Here is an 18,557-nt window from a genome sequence, read left to right on the forward strand (position 1 = left end):
TTCAAAGATCTATGCTTAGAAGAACATGATAAGCCTTCATCCCCTTATACATTTACCAGGGAAAAGAAAAATCAAATTGCTACCAGTTTGGGAAAATTAGGAAGCTCAACCTAATAGCATATGATTCAAGATACTTGACTGACTAACCTAAGGAATAGTGAGTTTGCACTAAATGTAAAACCTTTCAAAGCAAATATGAAGGATATACTCTTCATTGGACTAAGTGAATATTTCTCACAATTTTTAGCAATGCTTTCTGAAGGGGCAGAGGCTAGATCTCTAGCAGTCCTTAGTAATACTTGGACTCAGTATACACCATGTGGCATATGTGCTTAAGAAATTAGGGCATCCATTTCAGTGTGCATTAGAAGCTGATCTACAAGGGAGCATAGCCTCAGGAATCCACTAAGTGATTAAATAATTTTTAAAAAATAACTAGCAGATTTGCTTCTTATAACTAACATCTGGATTCATACTTAAGGTAGAAGAACAAAAGGCTATGCAAACACTTAATTTCATTATGCAGATCAGAAACTGATGTCATCTTACTTGCTGTTCCAGTTTTTCCCATCTTTACACCCAAGTTGTCGAAGTACACTGCACCTGCATTGAAGATTTAAACACACTTAAAAAAAAGTCCAGTGATAAAATGTTGAAGGTGTCATGCCCAATGAAATACAAGCATACCTCACCTATTAATAAAGTCTATGGCTTGTGCTTTCAACTGTTCTGCACTGTGCAAATCTGCAAGGACAAGGGTATCAGCAACATTTTCTACTGAGAGGTTACTACACAAAGCTTCTTCACACATGACCTTCAGTCGTTCCAGTGCATACTATTCAAAAGAAAAATAATCATTAAACATTTACTTCAGCTACTAGATTTTCAAATACATGATATCTGTAACTTAGAAAATAAAGCAGATTATTATTTGAATTAAAGTTATTTGAAAAGTCATTAAGTCATTGTTTTCATTAAAATGAAGAAAATATGAACAAATGTGTCCATTTAGGAGAAAGACCAGTTTGCTTTAGGCAATTTCAATCTACCTAAATGCAAAATACAGTGTTTTCAAAGTAGGAGTTATGCTACAAGCTGCCTTATTATTCAATATTCCTAATGAGTATATTTTACTTCTCTACTATTTCATACCTAGAGTGTGCCATTCAGTACATTGCATTGTGCCACTAATTAAGCTTACATAATGAATTCATTAAATGTCAAAGAAATCATGTTCGCTACCACTAAAAATTCTTTAAAAAATTATTAGTGGACATGTAATGTAACATTTTACTGCAGCTTTATACTCAGCCATAAAACCATCAACCATTCCTGACAGAGGATATGCCTATCATCCCCCAACGTTTCCCACTATCTCTTTGTAGTCCTTCCCTCTCACTGTACCCCAGGCAATACCTCTTGATATGCTTTCTATCACTATTTCTATTAGACTGCATATTCTGAAGTTTTCAATAAATGAAATCAGACAGCATGTATTTGTTTCTTTCTGGCTCTTACCACTTGGTGCAACTATTTTCAGATTCATGCATGTCAATGGCTATAAATCAGAAGTTCATTCACTTTTATTGCTAAATAGTAATTCAATAGAATACTTTATTGAATTACTATATTTATAATATTTTACCAGAATTTATATATTCAACTGTTGATGAACATTTGGGTTGTTTCCAGTCTTAGCTATTTCAAACACAGCTGGTATGCACGTGAATATACAAGTCTTACATGGACTTATGTTTTCATTTTTCTAGAGTAAAACCCTAAGAGAGACTTACTGGATTATAGGTAGGTTTATATTTAACTTTTGAAGAAAGTGCCAATTTTCCAAAGTGGTTGTATCATTTGATACTTTGATAAGCAGTATTTGAGAATCCTAATTCTTCCATATCCTTGATAATACTTGGTATTTTTAGCCATTACAACACATATGTCAAGGTACACCATGACTTTATTTATATTTTCCTAATGGCATTGGGCATATATAATATACTTCATTATTTTATTTCAATATGGTCTGTTCAAACATTTTGTCCACTTATAGAAATAATGTTTTCTTTATAATTGAATTTGAAGAGTTCTTTACATAGTATGAATACAAAAGTCAGATATATATTGAATGTGATTTTCAGATTGAGAAGCACTGACTTTAAGATCTTCTGATGTATTTGCAGTTCCCTTACCTTCAAGTAATCATCTTTACAACAGAAAATCATCATATTGTAAACTTTATTTTTCCTCCTATGCTGTCATAATAAAAAACAAATCTACAAATATGGAGAATTAAATTGACAATATTCTCTGTTTTAAAAAGAACAAAGGTCATATGCAAAATATTAAGACTACCTGAAAACTGCAATAAAATCTATAAAGTATTGTGTGTTCTTCTAAAGGGAGTAAATATACACTCAAAAGAGTTGTGTTTAAAGTTTAATCTTCCCTGAAAAACAAAAACAAACAAATTAAAAAAACCTGGTTCTTCTTGAATCAAGGTATTATTATCTTATTAATTTTCCAAACAATCTAATTTCCATATTATCCCACTGTATGCTATTTCATAAAACTCTCAAAAACCACCTTGAGTATAAATTAACTCAATACTTCAAGATGTTTGGAATTTTCATTTGATGATAGCTTTCTATATACATCAAGCTTGAGGATATTTTTCAGCTCCTTAAAGCCTAATTACTTACTTTGTCTGCAGCTGCCAACAAGTTGTCAGCCATTTTATCAAGATTTGGTGCTTTCCCTGTGTAAACGAATCTCATCATTTCTTTAAAAACCTCAGGGTCTAAATCATTTATTTCCACTCGATTCTAATATTGAAAACAACACAAAAAAAAGTTAAAGAATACATAAATATAAATGAATCTCTGACAGTAATTTTAAAACTTCAAATCTGTATAAAAGTACTTTATCACTTAAATATACATATACAGATATTTCTAAAACTAAGTAAATCTTCAGTAAGGTAATCAGCCAAACTAATTAGGCAAGTTTAAGAGAAAAGAACATACTGTGTGAGAAGTGGGTGGGAACCATGACCAGTTGGAAAGCCCATACCCTGATAGACCAAGTCATGCACTGCCATGAGGGTATATAAGCTTATACCAGTTTCTCAATAATTAGAAACAAACAAATAAAATCTTAAGCCAAACAAAATACATCTGTGTACAATTTCTGTCCTTTAGTAACTTTTTCCCTGTTGAATTTCTGGGTCCTAATACAATGCCTAAGATCATATAATCAACATTAAGCAAAAGCAGGGACAGCAGGTTTTTGATATAATAAGAGAGCACACTACCTCATAACTTTCCCTGTTGCAAAAATGACATATAATATTATCTACTGGCATTTCCTTGCTTACTTGAGACACTTACATCCAAAGAGGACTAGTTGCTTTTTCATTTATGAATCTTCATATTTCATTTGTCTCCTGACATCAATAAAGTTAAACATCTAACACTAAACAATACCAAACTTTCCTGACCCTTGCTGCCAACAATACTTGACACCACTGTTATTTCCTCACTTAGAAGTGATCAGAATGTTGATCACAGCATCGCCCTAGGTTAACCATGAGAAGAAAGAAAGCCATTATTTCACTGCTGCTTCCAGTTCTGCATAAAGAACAAAGGTGGGCCACATGAATAAACTTAGAAATTGTCTAGTGGAAGTCCTATGTCCTTTTTGTTAAATCAAATAAATATTCTAGTGGTGAACAGAATGCAGATATTTTTGTTGCTAGAAAACAAATTGCCAAATTAACCTGAAAAGTCTAGAAAGGGGTCATATATCCATCTTAACCAGAGACCTTTCTATTATGGACCAGAAAAAGAATCTTTTATTCCTCCCTCATCCCTTGTTGTGCTGGAAAGCAAACCCTGGGCCTTGTGCATGCTTAGCAAGGGTTCTACCATTGAGCTATGTCCCCAGTTCCTGAAAAGTTCTTCATGATAACGACTACCCACATGGGCATCATGATAGCGATTTCCTGGAATACACTGAACAATTCACATTAAGCTACATCTTTTGTTCTATTACAGCAGATATCTCCTCTCCAATCTATTTGTTTCTAAAAATTTCCCTACTTACCATAGTATAGCAATGAGGACATGCACAGTGCACTGTTAATTTTAAAAATATACATTCCCTTATTTTACATGAGTATAAATTAAATATTAAGCCTTTAAGTCATGTTTACCTTTTTGCTTTCTTCCATTTCATGTTCAAACATTGCATTAAAAACTGGGGATCGAGCTGTAAAAAGATTAAGCATCATTACTCAGTGCACAAATTTATTTAAAAAATATACTAACAAAATTTCCAAAAGTAGAAAGTACCTGCAAGCACAGATTTATGAGCTTTAAATTCTTGTCCTCTCACAAAAAAACTGCAATCTGTAAATCTTGTGTTTTCCCAGAGATTACCTAAATCTTCTGCTAATCGACATTCAGGCACCTTCAAAGTATTTGTATTCGTATGTCCTGATATGTTTACTGAATCTTGGACCACACTAACCTAATTAAAAAAGAGACAGCAAGAAAAACACTTTAAGAAATTAGGGTGAATAATGAGTTACTATGTCTATGCTTAAAATATTTATCTTAAAAGTCATTTGGATAATCCAGTGTACTTCTGATCAAAACACTAATACTGTGGAACTGAATTTAAGAATATAAAGGAGAGAGATAATACCGGAAATATTAGAAACAAACTAGAGCTTTGTCAATAGTGACATTTTATGCAAATGAATAGCTTATCAATTAACTGGAAAGCTTATTATAATTACAAAAACTATTTCTCCACATAATAGCCACAGTATGATGTCCAATTCAAAGGAGATGATATTTTGGGGAGGTGGAAGAAGATATTACTTTTTCACATATTTTATACATACAATGAATGTATTATATGTATAAAATATAATATATAATGTTTTACAGTAAAATATATGTAAGAAATATGACTTTTACAGTAAAAGTTACAAACTTATAGTTTATTATATACAAACTGGGAAGTTTTTAACGTGTGGTTCCTATAAGTTTCAAGTATAGCAGAACTGATTTAAATAACTTCAAAAAAACAATTCCAACTATTCAAGTCCATGGAAGTCTTCTATGGAAAATCAACAGCAAGAGCAATACAAACATAATTTAGTTCAATTTACAGACTGTTAAATATATTTACCTATGAAATAACCAGTAAATAAAAGTTGGTATGATTACAACATTGCTCTTATGTAAATTTGAACATAATATATGCTAAATTACCTCCATTAAAGATGACTACATTTGGATCAAAATCCTAAAGCACTATTAACTCAGACTTCCACATCACATTTTTTCTTTTCTTTCTCTCTTCCTGGGAGTTAGATCCAGGGGTGCTTTACCACTGAGTTACATCCCCAGCTCTTTTTATTTTTTATTTTGAAACAGGGTCTCACTAAGTTGTTGAGATGGCTTTGAGCTTGTGATCCTCCCACCTCAGCCTCCTAAGTCTGGGTATTATACTTGTGGGCCACCACACCGAACTGTTTTACAACACTCTTAAGAAAAGGTATTTTATTATGTTACACTGGAAATTTCAACTTATAATTAATAAAGTAAAGAAAATACTACTTCAACTAATAAAGCAAATGTTTCAAAGTAAATGAACCATTATTTTAAATTAAATAAAAGGTCCTATATTAGTTATCTATTGTTTTAAGATGCTATATTTTAGGGTCATTTGTTATGTAGTGATAGCTGTACTCATTTTTTATAAGTTATAATTAAGGACACATATACATAGTACAACCTATGAAGAAAATATAAATTAGAAATGGATAAATTGGATCAGACTACTAATAACATATTAGCATACAAAGCATAACAAAAGTCCAGTGTAAAAAGTCTGAAGTCATGATCCACTCAGATGTGGAAACACATATCTTGCATGGATTAATGAACAATTCTAAAAAAAAAATTAGAAGACTCTTATTTCCCAGAAAATACTTTTACTAACACTTTTTCTCATGACATATTAATCTTTTAGAACCTTATCTATCATAGGAAATCAGCTAATCCGTTCACCTTGTTTTACAGAGATTTCGAAGTCAGATCAAGACAAACTAATGAAGTAGCCTAAATCACATTGCTAGTTTATTTTAGAAAAAAACTAGACCTAAACCTCCAGATTCCTTTTTTATAGCTCTTATGCTAAACAATACTTCTACATATTATTTAAAATTAGTGGTAATGCTTTATAACATAAGTATGATCAAAAGCAATTATTACAATAATCTTATAGATGTTTTTCTAAATATGGAGGTCAAGATATTGTGTATGGAAATAAATCCACTAATAGAAGTTCTCCTATCTCATAGCTTTTAATCATTAACATTCTCTACAATTTTAGTAATTATAATAAGGAAACAAATACTTCATTAATCCTTATCTGATTGCTCTGTTCCACTACATATTATATGCTAATGATATACAAAACCAGAAATGTTGGTGTCAACATTCAAGGTTTAGTGATCAGTGTTTTAGTATACAGACAGTGTTTATTTGTTCTTATCAAGCATTGTTCTTAAAGTTTATAGGCAGAAAGAACTGGATCTATTCAATTACTTGTATAAAGTATGCAGCAGAATCATAAAATGTGATGATATATTTAACTTAGCCAAGTTTCTTAAATGCTATTAATTGCCTATTAATTAAAAATAATACATTTAGCATAAAAATTTGGCAAAAACAGGTAACAGAAAAAAGGATGAAAAAATATGGATATTATTATAAGGCATACATATTAATATTATATTTATATTCTGTATAAAACAACCTATTTCAGAAAGATTTGTATTACTGACATACCTATCTACTTAACTACTACAACAGCAATCACGTATTTGAACTAAGACACATAATTAACATTTCATACTCCTTAGAGTATTCATGGAACTATTTATAGAGCAGAAATTAATGACCTAATTAAAAATTGATATGTATAGATTTCTGATCACTGTTTTCCTGACATCCATAATTTAAAAAATAATAAAAATTTGTTTTCTCTATTACAGATTCAAAACAGGTTATGAACACTCTTACTAATGGAACCTAGATTAAAAATTCAGGAAGAAGGCTGAGACTCTTTTCTGATTTAATTCATTTGATAGTCATTTTTCAAACATGCATCTGGCTCAACCCTGAAATATAATTTAGACTGAATGTGGACATTTGAGGTATCTAATCTCCTGTGTGATTCTCCTGAAACTCTGATTGTTCTCCAGTATGTATTGAATATCAATATCAGTTTTTGAAAATCTGAATTCTTCAAACTAATCCAAAAATAGGATTTTCCAAAGCTGCACAATACTACAATATTGCACTCTAATCAACTACCTACAGCCCACTCTACACTGGTTCCAAAGCAAGAAACCTTTAACAGTCCAACTTTATATTGTTTTCTAGAACAGTGGGTCTCAAGAGTTTTTAACCATCAGGAAACAGAAATAGTGTAGTCAACTTTTCATTTTACCAATAAAATAAAATAAATACCCAACTCCCACCTACAACCACAAGTCTTTTTAAATAGAAAGGCACCTTATATCCTAGGGAAAAAAATAAGATTAAAAAAAAAAAACCCTGATGTGTTCTTAAAAATAAATTAGTTTGTGCTAGGGATGTGGCTCAGTGGTAGAGTATTTGCCTAGCATGTGCAAAAAAGTATTTACTTAGCATGTACAACGACCTGGGTTTGATCCTCAGTACCACAAAAACAAAAAGTCAGCCAATCAACCAACAACAAACAAAAAAATTAGCTTAACTTTATAAAAAGCTGCTTTCATATCTATTTTATCCATATATTTTTCTGTATATTATGGAATTGCATGGGTCCATAGATTCTAAGAGTAGTTAAAATCTTTTAGGTTTCAAAGATTAATCCAACCAGCTCTCTATTTTCCCTTTTTATTCATCAATTCCTGCATTCTGCATCACTTCTGGAGAGAGGATACAGAAATATCCACCTACCTCTGGCCAGTAGAGCCACTATATGGACCTTGCAAGATTAAGCTATGTCTTCAACGTAAAGGTTAGCCCCACCTGCCTTACCTGTCTACAGCACCACTTGCAGGGGAGGGAGAGGAGGCAGTTCTTTAGGTGGGGCAGTGCAATGCTTCCTCCTCTTCTGCAAGCAGTGCTGGAGATGCTGTAGAAGGAAGGGCATCCATGAGAGGGGTAGAAGAAATGATAGAGGGCATGAAGAATGTTATTTTAAAGCACTTTTTTGCCCACCTATGCCAATTATGATGCCCAGAGTATAAATATCTAAATTAGTTTTTTTTTAAAGTGCATATTTCAGAATGTAAAATGGGATCCAATCAATGCCAACTTAAAAAATGCCTGTAACAGTGAGTTCTACTTTTAGGGGGTTACTAGCATGTATTATTAGAAATCTGGATACCAAACATATTTCAAAAAATATATCAAAAGTCATAAACTTAATTTCAGCCTTAATTCTGAATTTCTTGGTTGTCTAGGTTCCAGTATAATACAATTAGGAAAAATCTGAAAATATTATTTCAATTCTCAAAAAAGGATTATTTTCTAAAAAGAGTCATTCACAGAAGACAGAGTATTTGCTTAGCATGTACCAAACTTTTAGTTTAAATTGGATTAAATAACCTAAGGACCTTTAAATTTTAAGATGACATTTAAAAAAATTAACACATTCAAATTTAAGAAAATGCTACAATTCTGGAAGGTTCTACATAAGGGTGCTAAAATTTTTAAATTCTGTAAACCATATTTATTTAGAGTGCTACTTAGAATACCTGCCTATTGGTAGCAAATGTTTTAGTTTATTTTTCCCCTCAAATAATTTAATGATAAACCTTGCTCAAGAGACTGTGGTATGTGCTATATCAACTACAAGATTCATTTGTAACTAATTATGTAGTTCATTTACCTTATTCAAGTGAAAATAAGTCAAACTATATCATGTCTAAAGCCAGATTTCAACTGTGACACATATTTGATTATGATACAACTTGACACACACTTAATTATAATCTTACCAAGAAATTTTGCACATTCATTATAAAGAGGTAAAAACTAGCATATCAATTAAGGAAGTTATTGTCATTCTAAGACACTCAGCTGTTCACATTAATTTATTAACACATTTAATGATAATCCCAGCATCTTGGGAGGATGAGGCAAGAAGATCGCAAGTTCAAGTCTTTGCAACTTAAAGAGACCCTGTCCAAAATAAAAAGTAAAAAATAAAAAGGGCTGGGGATGTAGCTCAGGGGTAGAGAACCCATGGATTCAATCCCTACTTTACATATATATGTACTTTACATATATAGGTATTTTATGTCAAATAGCTTGATTACATCATTTTCAACTGGCTTTCTTATACAAACTATCAATTGCCTTAAATATTTCAATAAACTATACTAGTAACAATATCACCCATGAATTCACTCTGAAGATGAACTTCAGAAATTCATACAGGCAAAACTACTTAATGATAATAATGAGGGAAGCAAATTCTAACCTCACATTAAGACGAATCATAAGTATAAATTACTGACAGCAAAACACTGAAAACTTTCAAACTATGATAAATATGCATGTCCTTTCTTCAAAACAAAGAAAAATTTAATATACATATACATATACAATTCGCAGCTAGTGATATGAAAGAATTTTTTCAGATTGGGGTACCCAAAGTGATTTCTAAGATAATTTAATTCCCATTTTCTGATCAAGCATTTACCAATGAAACCTTATATCAATTACTTAATTTTTAAGTACCCAATATAAATCTAGTTTACATATTTACCACATCACCAAATATAACCATGGAGTTTCTTGTAATATAAAATATACCCACCTCACAAAATAATGTAAGCTTGTCATCTGGTAAAAGACCATTAGCTTCATCAAGCAAAAAATCCCTTCTAATGAATTTTTTAAATCCCCAGTCCTTCCCTTGCACAAATCGATATGCTCTTTGGCTTTCTGGTGGAAAACAGAAATTTAAATAAAATAAGTATCCAAGAGACATTTTTTTAATGATAGCAAAGGTAAATGAAATATACAAACATAGCACTTGGCTAATACATGCATCATAAAAATTCTAGATATGTGTTCATACATTAAGTATTGAGTCTGAGAAAACAGATCACATTGCTACTCAAATTTTGGTCATGATCAGTGAGCTCAATTTCAGACTCCGAATCTCTTAAGAAGAAAAGCAAATAAAATCTCATGGAGATCTTTTTAACAATCTTGAGCCTAAATTAAAATAGAACCAAATATGTTGGAAAAGCATACTATTCATTATCTAATATCAGAACTTTATTAGAAACGTATTTCTCGTTTCTGCTTTTCCCCTTAAAAAGGTATACTCTACATCACTCAAAATCTTTGAAGCTTTCCTGGCATATCCATCCCATTGATTTAAGCTTTACTAAACTACAGAAAAAAACCATAAACTGGTGAAAAAAGATAAAAGTAATATTTACTAAGTCTTTAGACATAACTATCTCATCCCATAAAAAAACTTTAAGTTCAAAAGATGATTTTAGTATAATTTTACGAATAAATATCCAAAATAAATGTTTCAAGTGCCTACAGTACTGTACAACAAGTATGTACTATGAAAAAACAAGATCCTTTATAGAAAGTATTCATCATCTTGTATGGAGAAAAAAAATCAAGGCAGAAAACCAGTAATCTAATAACCAAAATACACCACTATCTTAAATGCAGACATTTGTGAAAATATATGTTCCTTCAACAATAAAAGATACTATTTAAAAGGTGTACATTTTTTTTAGTGAGTTACTTGATTCTATGATTCACTTCAGAAAATATTTAAAATTTAATGTGTCAATTCATGAGATATTTTCCTATTACACATACTACATTTTCTATAATATTCTATTATTATTTTATTATGAAGCTCTAGGTGACAATATGTGGATCCTGGACTGAATTTCATAGTTCCTGATTCTAAGAACTGATTTTCTTTTGGTCAGTATTGAGTTCACTGCTCAAAAAAATTCTAGTGACAAAATACTGGGGCATTCCATCTCTTCTGCATTGTTCTCCAGATTTTATTACCTGGCAAAAAAGAAATGGGAGAAGTATTTCTTGAACACTTTATTATATCTGCCAGGTACTGAACAAGGCACTTTTTCCTAACAGCCAACTATATTTTCAAATGACAAGTTAATGTAATTTCAAGACATGAAGAAGTAAAAATATTAACTGCTCTTTTAGGTCTTATGAAGTATAAGACCTAGCAAAACAACTACGGCTTTGTGCTAAAACTTAAAAATGAACATTAAATGTTTTGGGCTAGGTAGATTTTAGTCAGGGGAGGGGGCCCTACAGAGACTTCTTCACTCGATTTGCAAATCACTTACCCATTGCTTTTGTTTCTTCCCTTTTAGCGTTCAGAAGAGAAAATTTGAATTTTGCTCGAACTTCACTTTTGGGGCAGCTGACTAAAAGCAAATATAAGGACAAGTAGTCTTTACTTTCATCATCTAATCCCTTTGGGTTTACCCTCAGGCACCTAAAATAAAACAATAGGCTCACTTGGAGGAATATTATACTTGAAGCATGCAAAAGAGAGGCAAAACTGAAGTCATCTGTTAACATTACAAATAACACTCCTGGAAATATTCAGTTATTTACATTTCTCCATACCATTAGGAACTTATTACCAATTTAATATAACATCATACTAACAGCCACCCCCTTAAAAGCAACAATAACAAGAAACCATAATGAGCTGATAATCATATCAAAAACAAAAAACAATCCAAACTAAACAAAATCTTACCATTTCATTTTGTCACTTGGGCCAGATGAAAATGTTGAACTTTTTAACACTTCACCCATTTCCTCTCGACAAAAACTGAAGTTATTAATGGTCCACATGTAGGAAAACTTTACTACTTTAACCTAGAGATTCAGAAAGTCACTTTTTATAATGATTCTATGCTTTTAACTTGTCACATGTTAAATATGATTCACTCTTCCATCCCTTCTAATAACTATGCCAGAGTGTTTTATAATAATGTTCTTAAGATACTGTAACATTTATAAAAGACATAAAAAATTTTTTAAGAGCATATACCTGTGTGTAACACCAGCTTTCTGCTATAGGACCAGTGGACATATCTCCAGGCAGAGGTGGGCTGGGTTCCCGAGACATTATCACCTTATTATAGTCTTTTATGATTTATGCAGTAACCCACACAGCTGAGTACTCTACCTACAAAGAAAATAAATTCTTAAAAGTTTGACAGAATCAAGAAGAAAGATACATAAGTAATAATTCAAAATTAGATTTGGAGGACTAAGGATTTCAAATAATTTTAATAATTTTTAAGAATTGAAATCATAAGGCCTTGTAACATATGACACTTAAAATCTATAAACCTTTTATAGATAAGACTATTTTTTCAAGAAAGTTTTCCAAATATATGTGCATTTATATAAATATATACATGTCCATTTTTAATTATATATATATATATATATATATATATATATATATATAAAATTCACAAAACAAGGCCCACATAGCTTAAGAGTTAAGATCACATCATGAAACTTTAATGATATTGATATCTGATTCACCTTTTCCTTGAGCTATTTATGAAAACCAAAGGAGTTACAAAGTTATCATTATAAATAGTTACTCATCTGTCAGATTCCAGTTTTCATGAAGATTTCTACAAAAGTCTACATCTATCTCTGACAAACAGGCTCACTGATAAGACTGTCTCTATCAGAGTGCTTCTCACTGAGATGTACTATAAAGTTTTCTTATAACCTGGTCAGAATATTACTGAAAAGATGAAGTTTTGCAACTTGAAAAGTCTACTAAAGAGCTACATAAATACCATACTTTATAGAAGTAATAGTGTTTCAAGATTACGTTCCTACCAAAGGATTTAAGACTGAAGAACCTGCTTTTAACTTAAGGATAAGTGAAGAAAATAACATGCCGCCAATGAGGGGAAAATATCAGGAAAAGAAAAAAAGGACATCAACCAAAATGCAGAGAAAGTTTTGCTCTCTCTTTATTCTACTGAAAAATATAAGATGAAAAAACCAAGACTGAAAAAACCTGTCTGAAAGACACTCAGAAATAAAAGAGCTAAAGAAAATATAAAAACATGTAAAACTATGAACAAAGCAGCACATTAAAAATCTGTATGTGAAGAAATTCAACATTGGGGAAAAACATCACATCAGTATAAAACCCAGAGAAAATGATAAAACAATAAAAAATATTGAAGACAGAACAAAATCAGATTTACTCAGCAAGTAATTATTCTATCAAAAGCAAATGGAAAAGCAGTAATAAATCCAATATTAAAGAAACATAATCTCAAGCTGAATAAAGAACTTGGTTGGTATGACTGAACTCTTCAATAATCAAACAAAATCAGAAACCACCACTGAAATACATTTTTATGAAATTCAAATGAGAAAAATTACAAATATGTATTCTTTAAAAAGAAAATCAAGATGGCCTCATATTTCCACTAACTGCTAAAAGCCTTAAGAAAAATAAAATAATCACTATAGAATTCTAAGTGGGGAAAAGGCTATAGCACAAGAGTTTTACAATAAATCATGTTTTTGCTCATGTTTTTAAAGGTAAAATTTCATTTCCAGATGTGTAAAATATGTATGCTTCCCTCATAACTGTTGAGTGGAGGAGATAAGTTCACTCGAGTTACTTTTTAGCCAAAGACACATGAATCAAGAGGAAAAACAAAAACCTCTATATAATGGTTCTGAATTTTATAGCACTTCAGTATGTGCAAAAAAAATTCACGTCTTAAAACTGAATTTGCAGGTCAAAACAACTCTTACAAGAGTGTGACAAAATAAGTCAACTGGATAAAATACTAAGTAAAAGTATGAAACCTGGGCAGACGGGGGGAGGGTACTGGGAATTGAATTTAGGGATATGCAACCACTGAGACACATCCCCAGCCCTATTTTGTATTATTTAGTGACAGAATCTCACTGAGTTGCTTAGCACCCTCACTTTAGCTGAGGCTGGCTTTGAACTTGTGATCCTCTTGCCTCAGCCTCCCAAGCTGATGGGAATACAGGCATTTGCCACTGTGCCTGCCTGGCTGAAATAAGTTATTTTTAAGACACAAAATCAGTGGGCCCAGGACTTAGTTTTGAAATACATAAGTGAGGAAAACATATTCATCTGATTCTTATAAACAAGAAAACAGCTGATTCAAAACCTGATTTAAAATTTTTTCAAAGGAAAAAAAATTTGCTTAAGTCATTATAAAATATTCATCTATAGGTATTTTAAAAGTAGCTTTATAATAGAATCTTACATATATATATATATATATATATATATATATATTACAATATAGTCTTCAAGTTCAAGAAACATTTTGGTAAAAAAAATATAATAACTAAATAAATATTAAGCTAGATAAGAAACTAGTAAATATTAAAAGAGGATGGTGCAATTGCTGTGAAATGGCTAAAAAATTTTCAATTAAATAGCACAGAGGCTACTTCAAATAGGGTAACAAGGTTTCCTTGAAGAACCAAAAATAAGAATAGGTAGAAATGCCAAGAGATGTCTGAAACTGAGAAAAAAGAACAGCAAGTACAAATGCCCTGGGGCAGGAAAGGATTTGAGAATACTTCAAGAAAAAGGATTTCACAGAAAAATTTCATTCAGGGGAAAAACAGTGCAATTTAGTCAGGCATAGCAGTGCACACCTGTCATCCCAGAGACTCAGGAGGCTGAGGTAAAAGGATCAAAAGTTCATGGCCAGTCTCAGCTTCTTACAGAGGCCCTAAGTAATTCAGGGAGACCCTGCCTCAAAAAGGGCTAGGGATGTAGCTCAATGGTTAAGCACCCTTAAGTTCAATCCCTAGTATCAAAAGAAAAACAGGAAAAAAACCTGTAATTTACATAGTATTAATTCAGAACAAAGGATTCATGAAAATAAAGGACAGGGAGGAATAAAAGCAGGATAACTAATTAGGAAGTTAAGAGTAGTATTCTGAGGAGATAATGAATGGTATACCAGAAAAGATAGGGAAAGGTTCCCCTCAACTGAAGCAAATATTTTAGATTAACAGATTTTTTAATGAATAAAATTAAAAGAAGGGGAAATCAAAGATAGATCCTAGTTTGAGACCTAAGGAACTGGGAGGATGACAATGTCATATACTAAAATGGAGAGTGTTAAGTATAAGAATACTAGGGACTGACTGGGGGACTGGTTTCAAGAGAGTGTTAGGTACAACATCAAAGAAAACTTCAAGTGGAACAATTTTTAAATTACTTCTTTATAATTAGATTGTTTGTCCCTTCCCTTTTTAATAATGGCTTCTACACTAATACACTCACCCAAATGCATTTACAACTCAAATACTAAAGAGTTCCTATCATGTGATTTGCTTGTAGCACAATACAATGAACAGGGGGATCATAGGATAATCAGCAAGCAGACAGGCAAAAAAACACAAAACAAAACAAAAACGGACAGGGTGATGACATCGGGGATATTCTTAGAAGCACTCACATGTTTACTGCAGCACTATTCACAAGAGGCAAGACAGAATCAACTACAAAAAGCAAACTGAATAAAAAGGTCGCAAAGATGGGGTATGAAGAATGATGGTGAACAAACTACATTTTGGCCACTGTATTATAAAGTATTAGGAACTTTCTTTATTCTTTGGTAATTTTATGGGATGGTTGGTGATAATCTCAATTATAAGGAAATAGATTTAGACAGTTCCAAAAGCTTATTTTAAGCAGTAAGATAATTAAAATGTGGTTCAACACAATTTCTTTGGCAATGCTTTTTCCACAGAATCATGCTGCTCCTCAGATATTATAGGGCTTAAACAGGCCTTACCTATCTGTCCAAGCCTGAATTTTATAAATGAGGATCAAGAAAACAGAAATGGACTTAACAGAAACTGAACGGTTTAGATAAATAATAGTATAAAGAATAAAGAAATGATCTCCCAATGTTCGTTTCAGTGATCATTTCTGGTATTTTTCTCCTATTAATCAATTTGCACATCAACAAAAAAGGGTTGCTTCAATATTCTATTGTATATATAGATGCTCCTTGACTTACAATAGGATTACATCCTGATAAATCCATCAAATATTGAAAATATTATAGACTTTTTGAAAATGCGTGTGATACCACTGAAAATAATATCTAAGCTACTGAACATGATAGCTTAATTACACAGTATACTCTAGAGTAACAGTTATTTACCTGCATGGCTGAATGGAAACAGTGGCTTGCTGCCACAGCCCAACATCATGAGGGTTATCTTATTGTGTTTCGCTATCCCAGGAAAAGATCAAAATTCAAAATGGTTACTACTAAATGTACACAGCATGATTAGTATTGAATGTATATCACTTTCACAATATTATAAAGTTGAAAAATCATAACTTAAAGCATCCTAAGTCAGGGACTACCTATACATGTTTTAGGAATTTTAGGTGTAATATTGCCTGCTTTTATTAAAGAAAATCAATATACAAGATTTTCTATCTTATATGTTAGAATTAATGTTCTGCAAATATACGTCATACACATACAAGCTACCTAATCTTATTAGAAAAAATTCAAATAATTCGAAAATAGAAACATGTCATACATGCACACACCATCAAATTTCCTCTCCTTCCCAGAAGATTTCACTGATTACTATATCAATAAATGAATTCATATTCTTTCTACATATGGTTGAGTCCCTAACTTTCTAGGTAGAAGTTCACAGAGATGTAATAAATATGTACACAGATGGGATAAAAAATGGTGGAGAATTCCAAAACACTATCCCTCTGCAAAAATCAATGAGTAAGCAGGCAAAAAAAAAAAAAAAAAAAATCTCAGAATCAACTTTTTTTGAAACTCTGAAATCTAATAAAAAACTTACGGCCACTGGTATATTCTTAATGAAGAAAGAAGCTACTGAATTTCAGTGAGAAAGCATAATGGCATTTTAACACACCTGCTTACTATAGCCTCTCCCCAGTTCAGTGTTCAGCCACAAAATCATTTCAAAATTTTGGTAGAAGGTGTTGGTACCAGAGAGAACAATATGGACCCTATTCCAAAAGAATTGTGGTTGTGCTTGTACAGTCTGGAATCTCTCTTGAAGGACTAGTTTGGGCTCTGACATCTATTTTATTTTATATCTATAGTGCTGGGAATTGAACCCAGAGTCTTTTACATGCTCAGCAAACACTGTGCCACTGAGGCCTGACTTTGAGATCTGACATTTATCAAAAGGATTTAGAATTAACTACATTACATACAGCCTGCTAGAGCAATAGGAGCTGCCACAAGCAACAGCCAAACAGAAGAGCCTGGGAAGACACTACCCAATAGGAATAAGAGAAAAAGAAACCAAAAAAGGAACAAAAAATATTTAAAGAAATAATGTCTGACTCTAGACAGGGAATAGGGGTGGGAGGGAAATGGAAGGAGAAGGGGAATAGCATGGATGGTAAAAAGAGACCCTCATCATTATACAAAATACATGTATGAAGATGAGAATTTGGGGTCAACATACCTTAAATACATTCAGAGATATGATAAATTGTGGTATAAAGGTGTATTAAGAATTGTAATGCAAAAAAATAATAATAGAGAGCTCATGTATAATGGCATAATTTGGCGTGAACATACTTTATATACAGAGTTATGAAAAATGGTGTTGTGAGTGGATAATTATGATTGTAATGCATTCCACTAATATCATGTAAGAAATTTTTTAAAAAGTTAAAATTAAAAAAAAAGAAATAGAGTCTGAAAATCCTCCAAATTTATTTTAAAAACAACATACATTTTATACATTTATTAAAAAACAACATATAAGCCCTATCTCTCACCATGTACAAAACTCAGCTCAAAGTGGATAAAGGACCTAGAAATTAAACCAGAGACACTGTGTCTATTTGAAGGAAAAGTAGGCCCAAATCTCCATCATGTCGGATTAGGCCCCAACTTCCCTAATAAGACTCCTATAGCACAAGAATTAACATCAAGAATCAATAAATGGGGTGGATTCAAACTAAAAAGCTTCTTCTCGGCAAAAGAACAATCAGTGAAGTGAACAGAGAGCCTACAATTGGAAACACATGCACATCAGATAGAGCACTAATCTCTAGGATATATAAAGAACTCAAAAATCTTAACACCAAAAAAAACAAATAACCCGATCAATAAATGGGCCAACGAACTAAACAGACACTTCTCAGAAGAAGATATATATATAATCAATCAAAAAGATATATGAAAAAATGTTCAACATCTCTATCAATTAGAGAAATGTCAATCAAAACCACTCTAAGATTTCATCTCACTCCAATCAGAATGGCAACTGTTAAGAATACAAGCAGGGGCTGGGGATGTGGCTCAAGCGGTGGTAGGTCGCTCGCCTGGCATGCGTGCGGCCCGGGTTTGATCCTCAGCACCACATACAAACAAA

The 18,557-nt window shown here is 31.9% G+C and overlaps 1 protein-coding gene across 2 annotated transcripts in view; it reads right to left on the bottom strand.

Moving 5' to 3' along the window:
• The window catches only part of Spopl (speckle type BTB/POZ protein like), a 56,704-nt gene that overhangs the window by 7,483 nt on the left and 30,664 nt on the right, over nt 1–18,557 (bottom strand). Inside the window, exons 2-10 of one of the 2 annotated variants that reach the window (XM_076866085.2) lie at nt 12,160–12,293; nt 11,863–11,984; nt 11,441–11,592; nt 9,901–10,028; nt 4,359–4,536; nt 4,220–4,275; nt 2,709–2,831; nt 693–835; nt 550–603 (exon numbers count right to left, since the gene is read on the bottom strand). In XM_076866085.2, the coding sequence (XP_076722200.1) occupies nt 550–603; nt 693–835; nt 2,709–2,831; nt 4,220–4,275; nt 4,359–4,536; nt 9,901–10,028; nt 11,441–11,592; nt 11,863–11,984; nt 12,160–12,237 (1,034 nt within the window). In that variant the 5' untranslated portion in view covers nt 12,238–12,293. The remainder of the gene's footprint in view (nt 1–549; nt 604–692; nt 836–2,708; nt 2,832–4,219; nt 4,276–4,358; nt 4,537–9,900; nt 10,029–11,440; nt 11,593–11,862; nt 11,985–12,159; nt 12,294–18,557) is intronic. The other variant, XM_076866086.2, reaches the window with a different exon arrangement.

This window comes from Callospermophilus lateralis, chromosome 9, assembly GCF_048772815.1.
Source record: "Callospermophilus lateralis isolate mCalLat2 chromosome 9, mCalLat2.hap1, whole genome shotgun sequence".
Taxonomy (NCBI): domain Eukaryota; kingdom Metazoa; phylum Chordata; class Mammalia; order Rodentia; family Sciuridae; genus Callospermophilus; species Callospermophilus lateralis.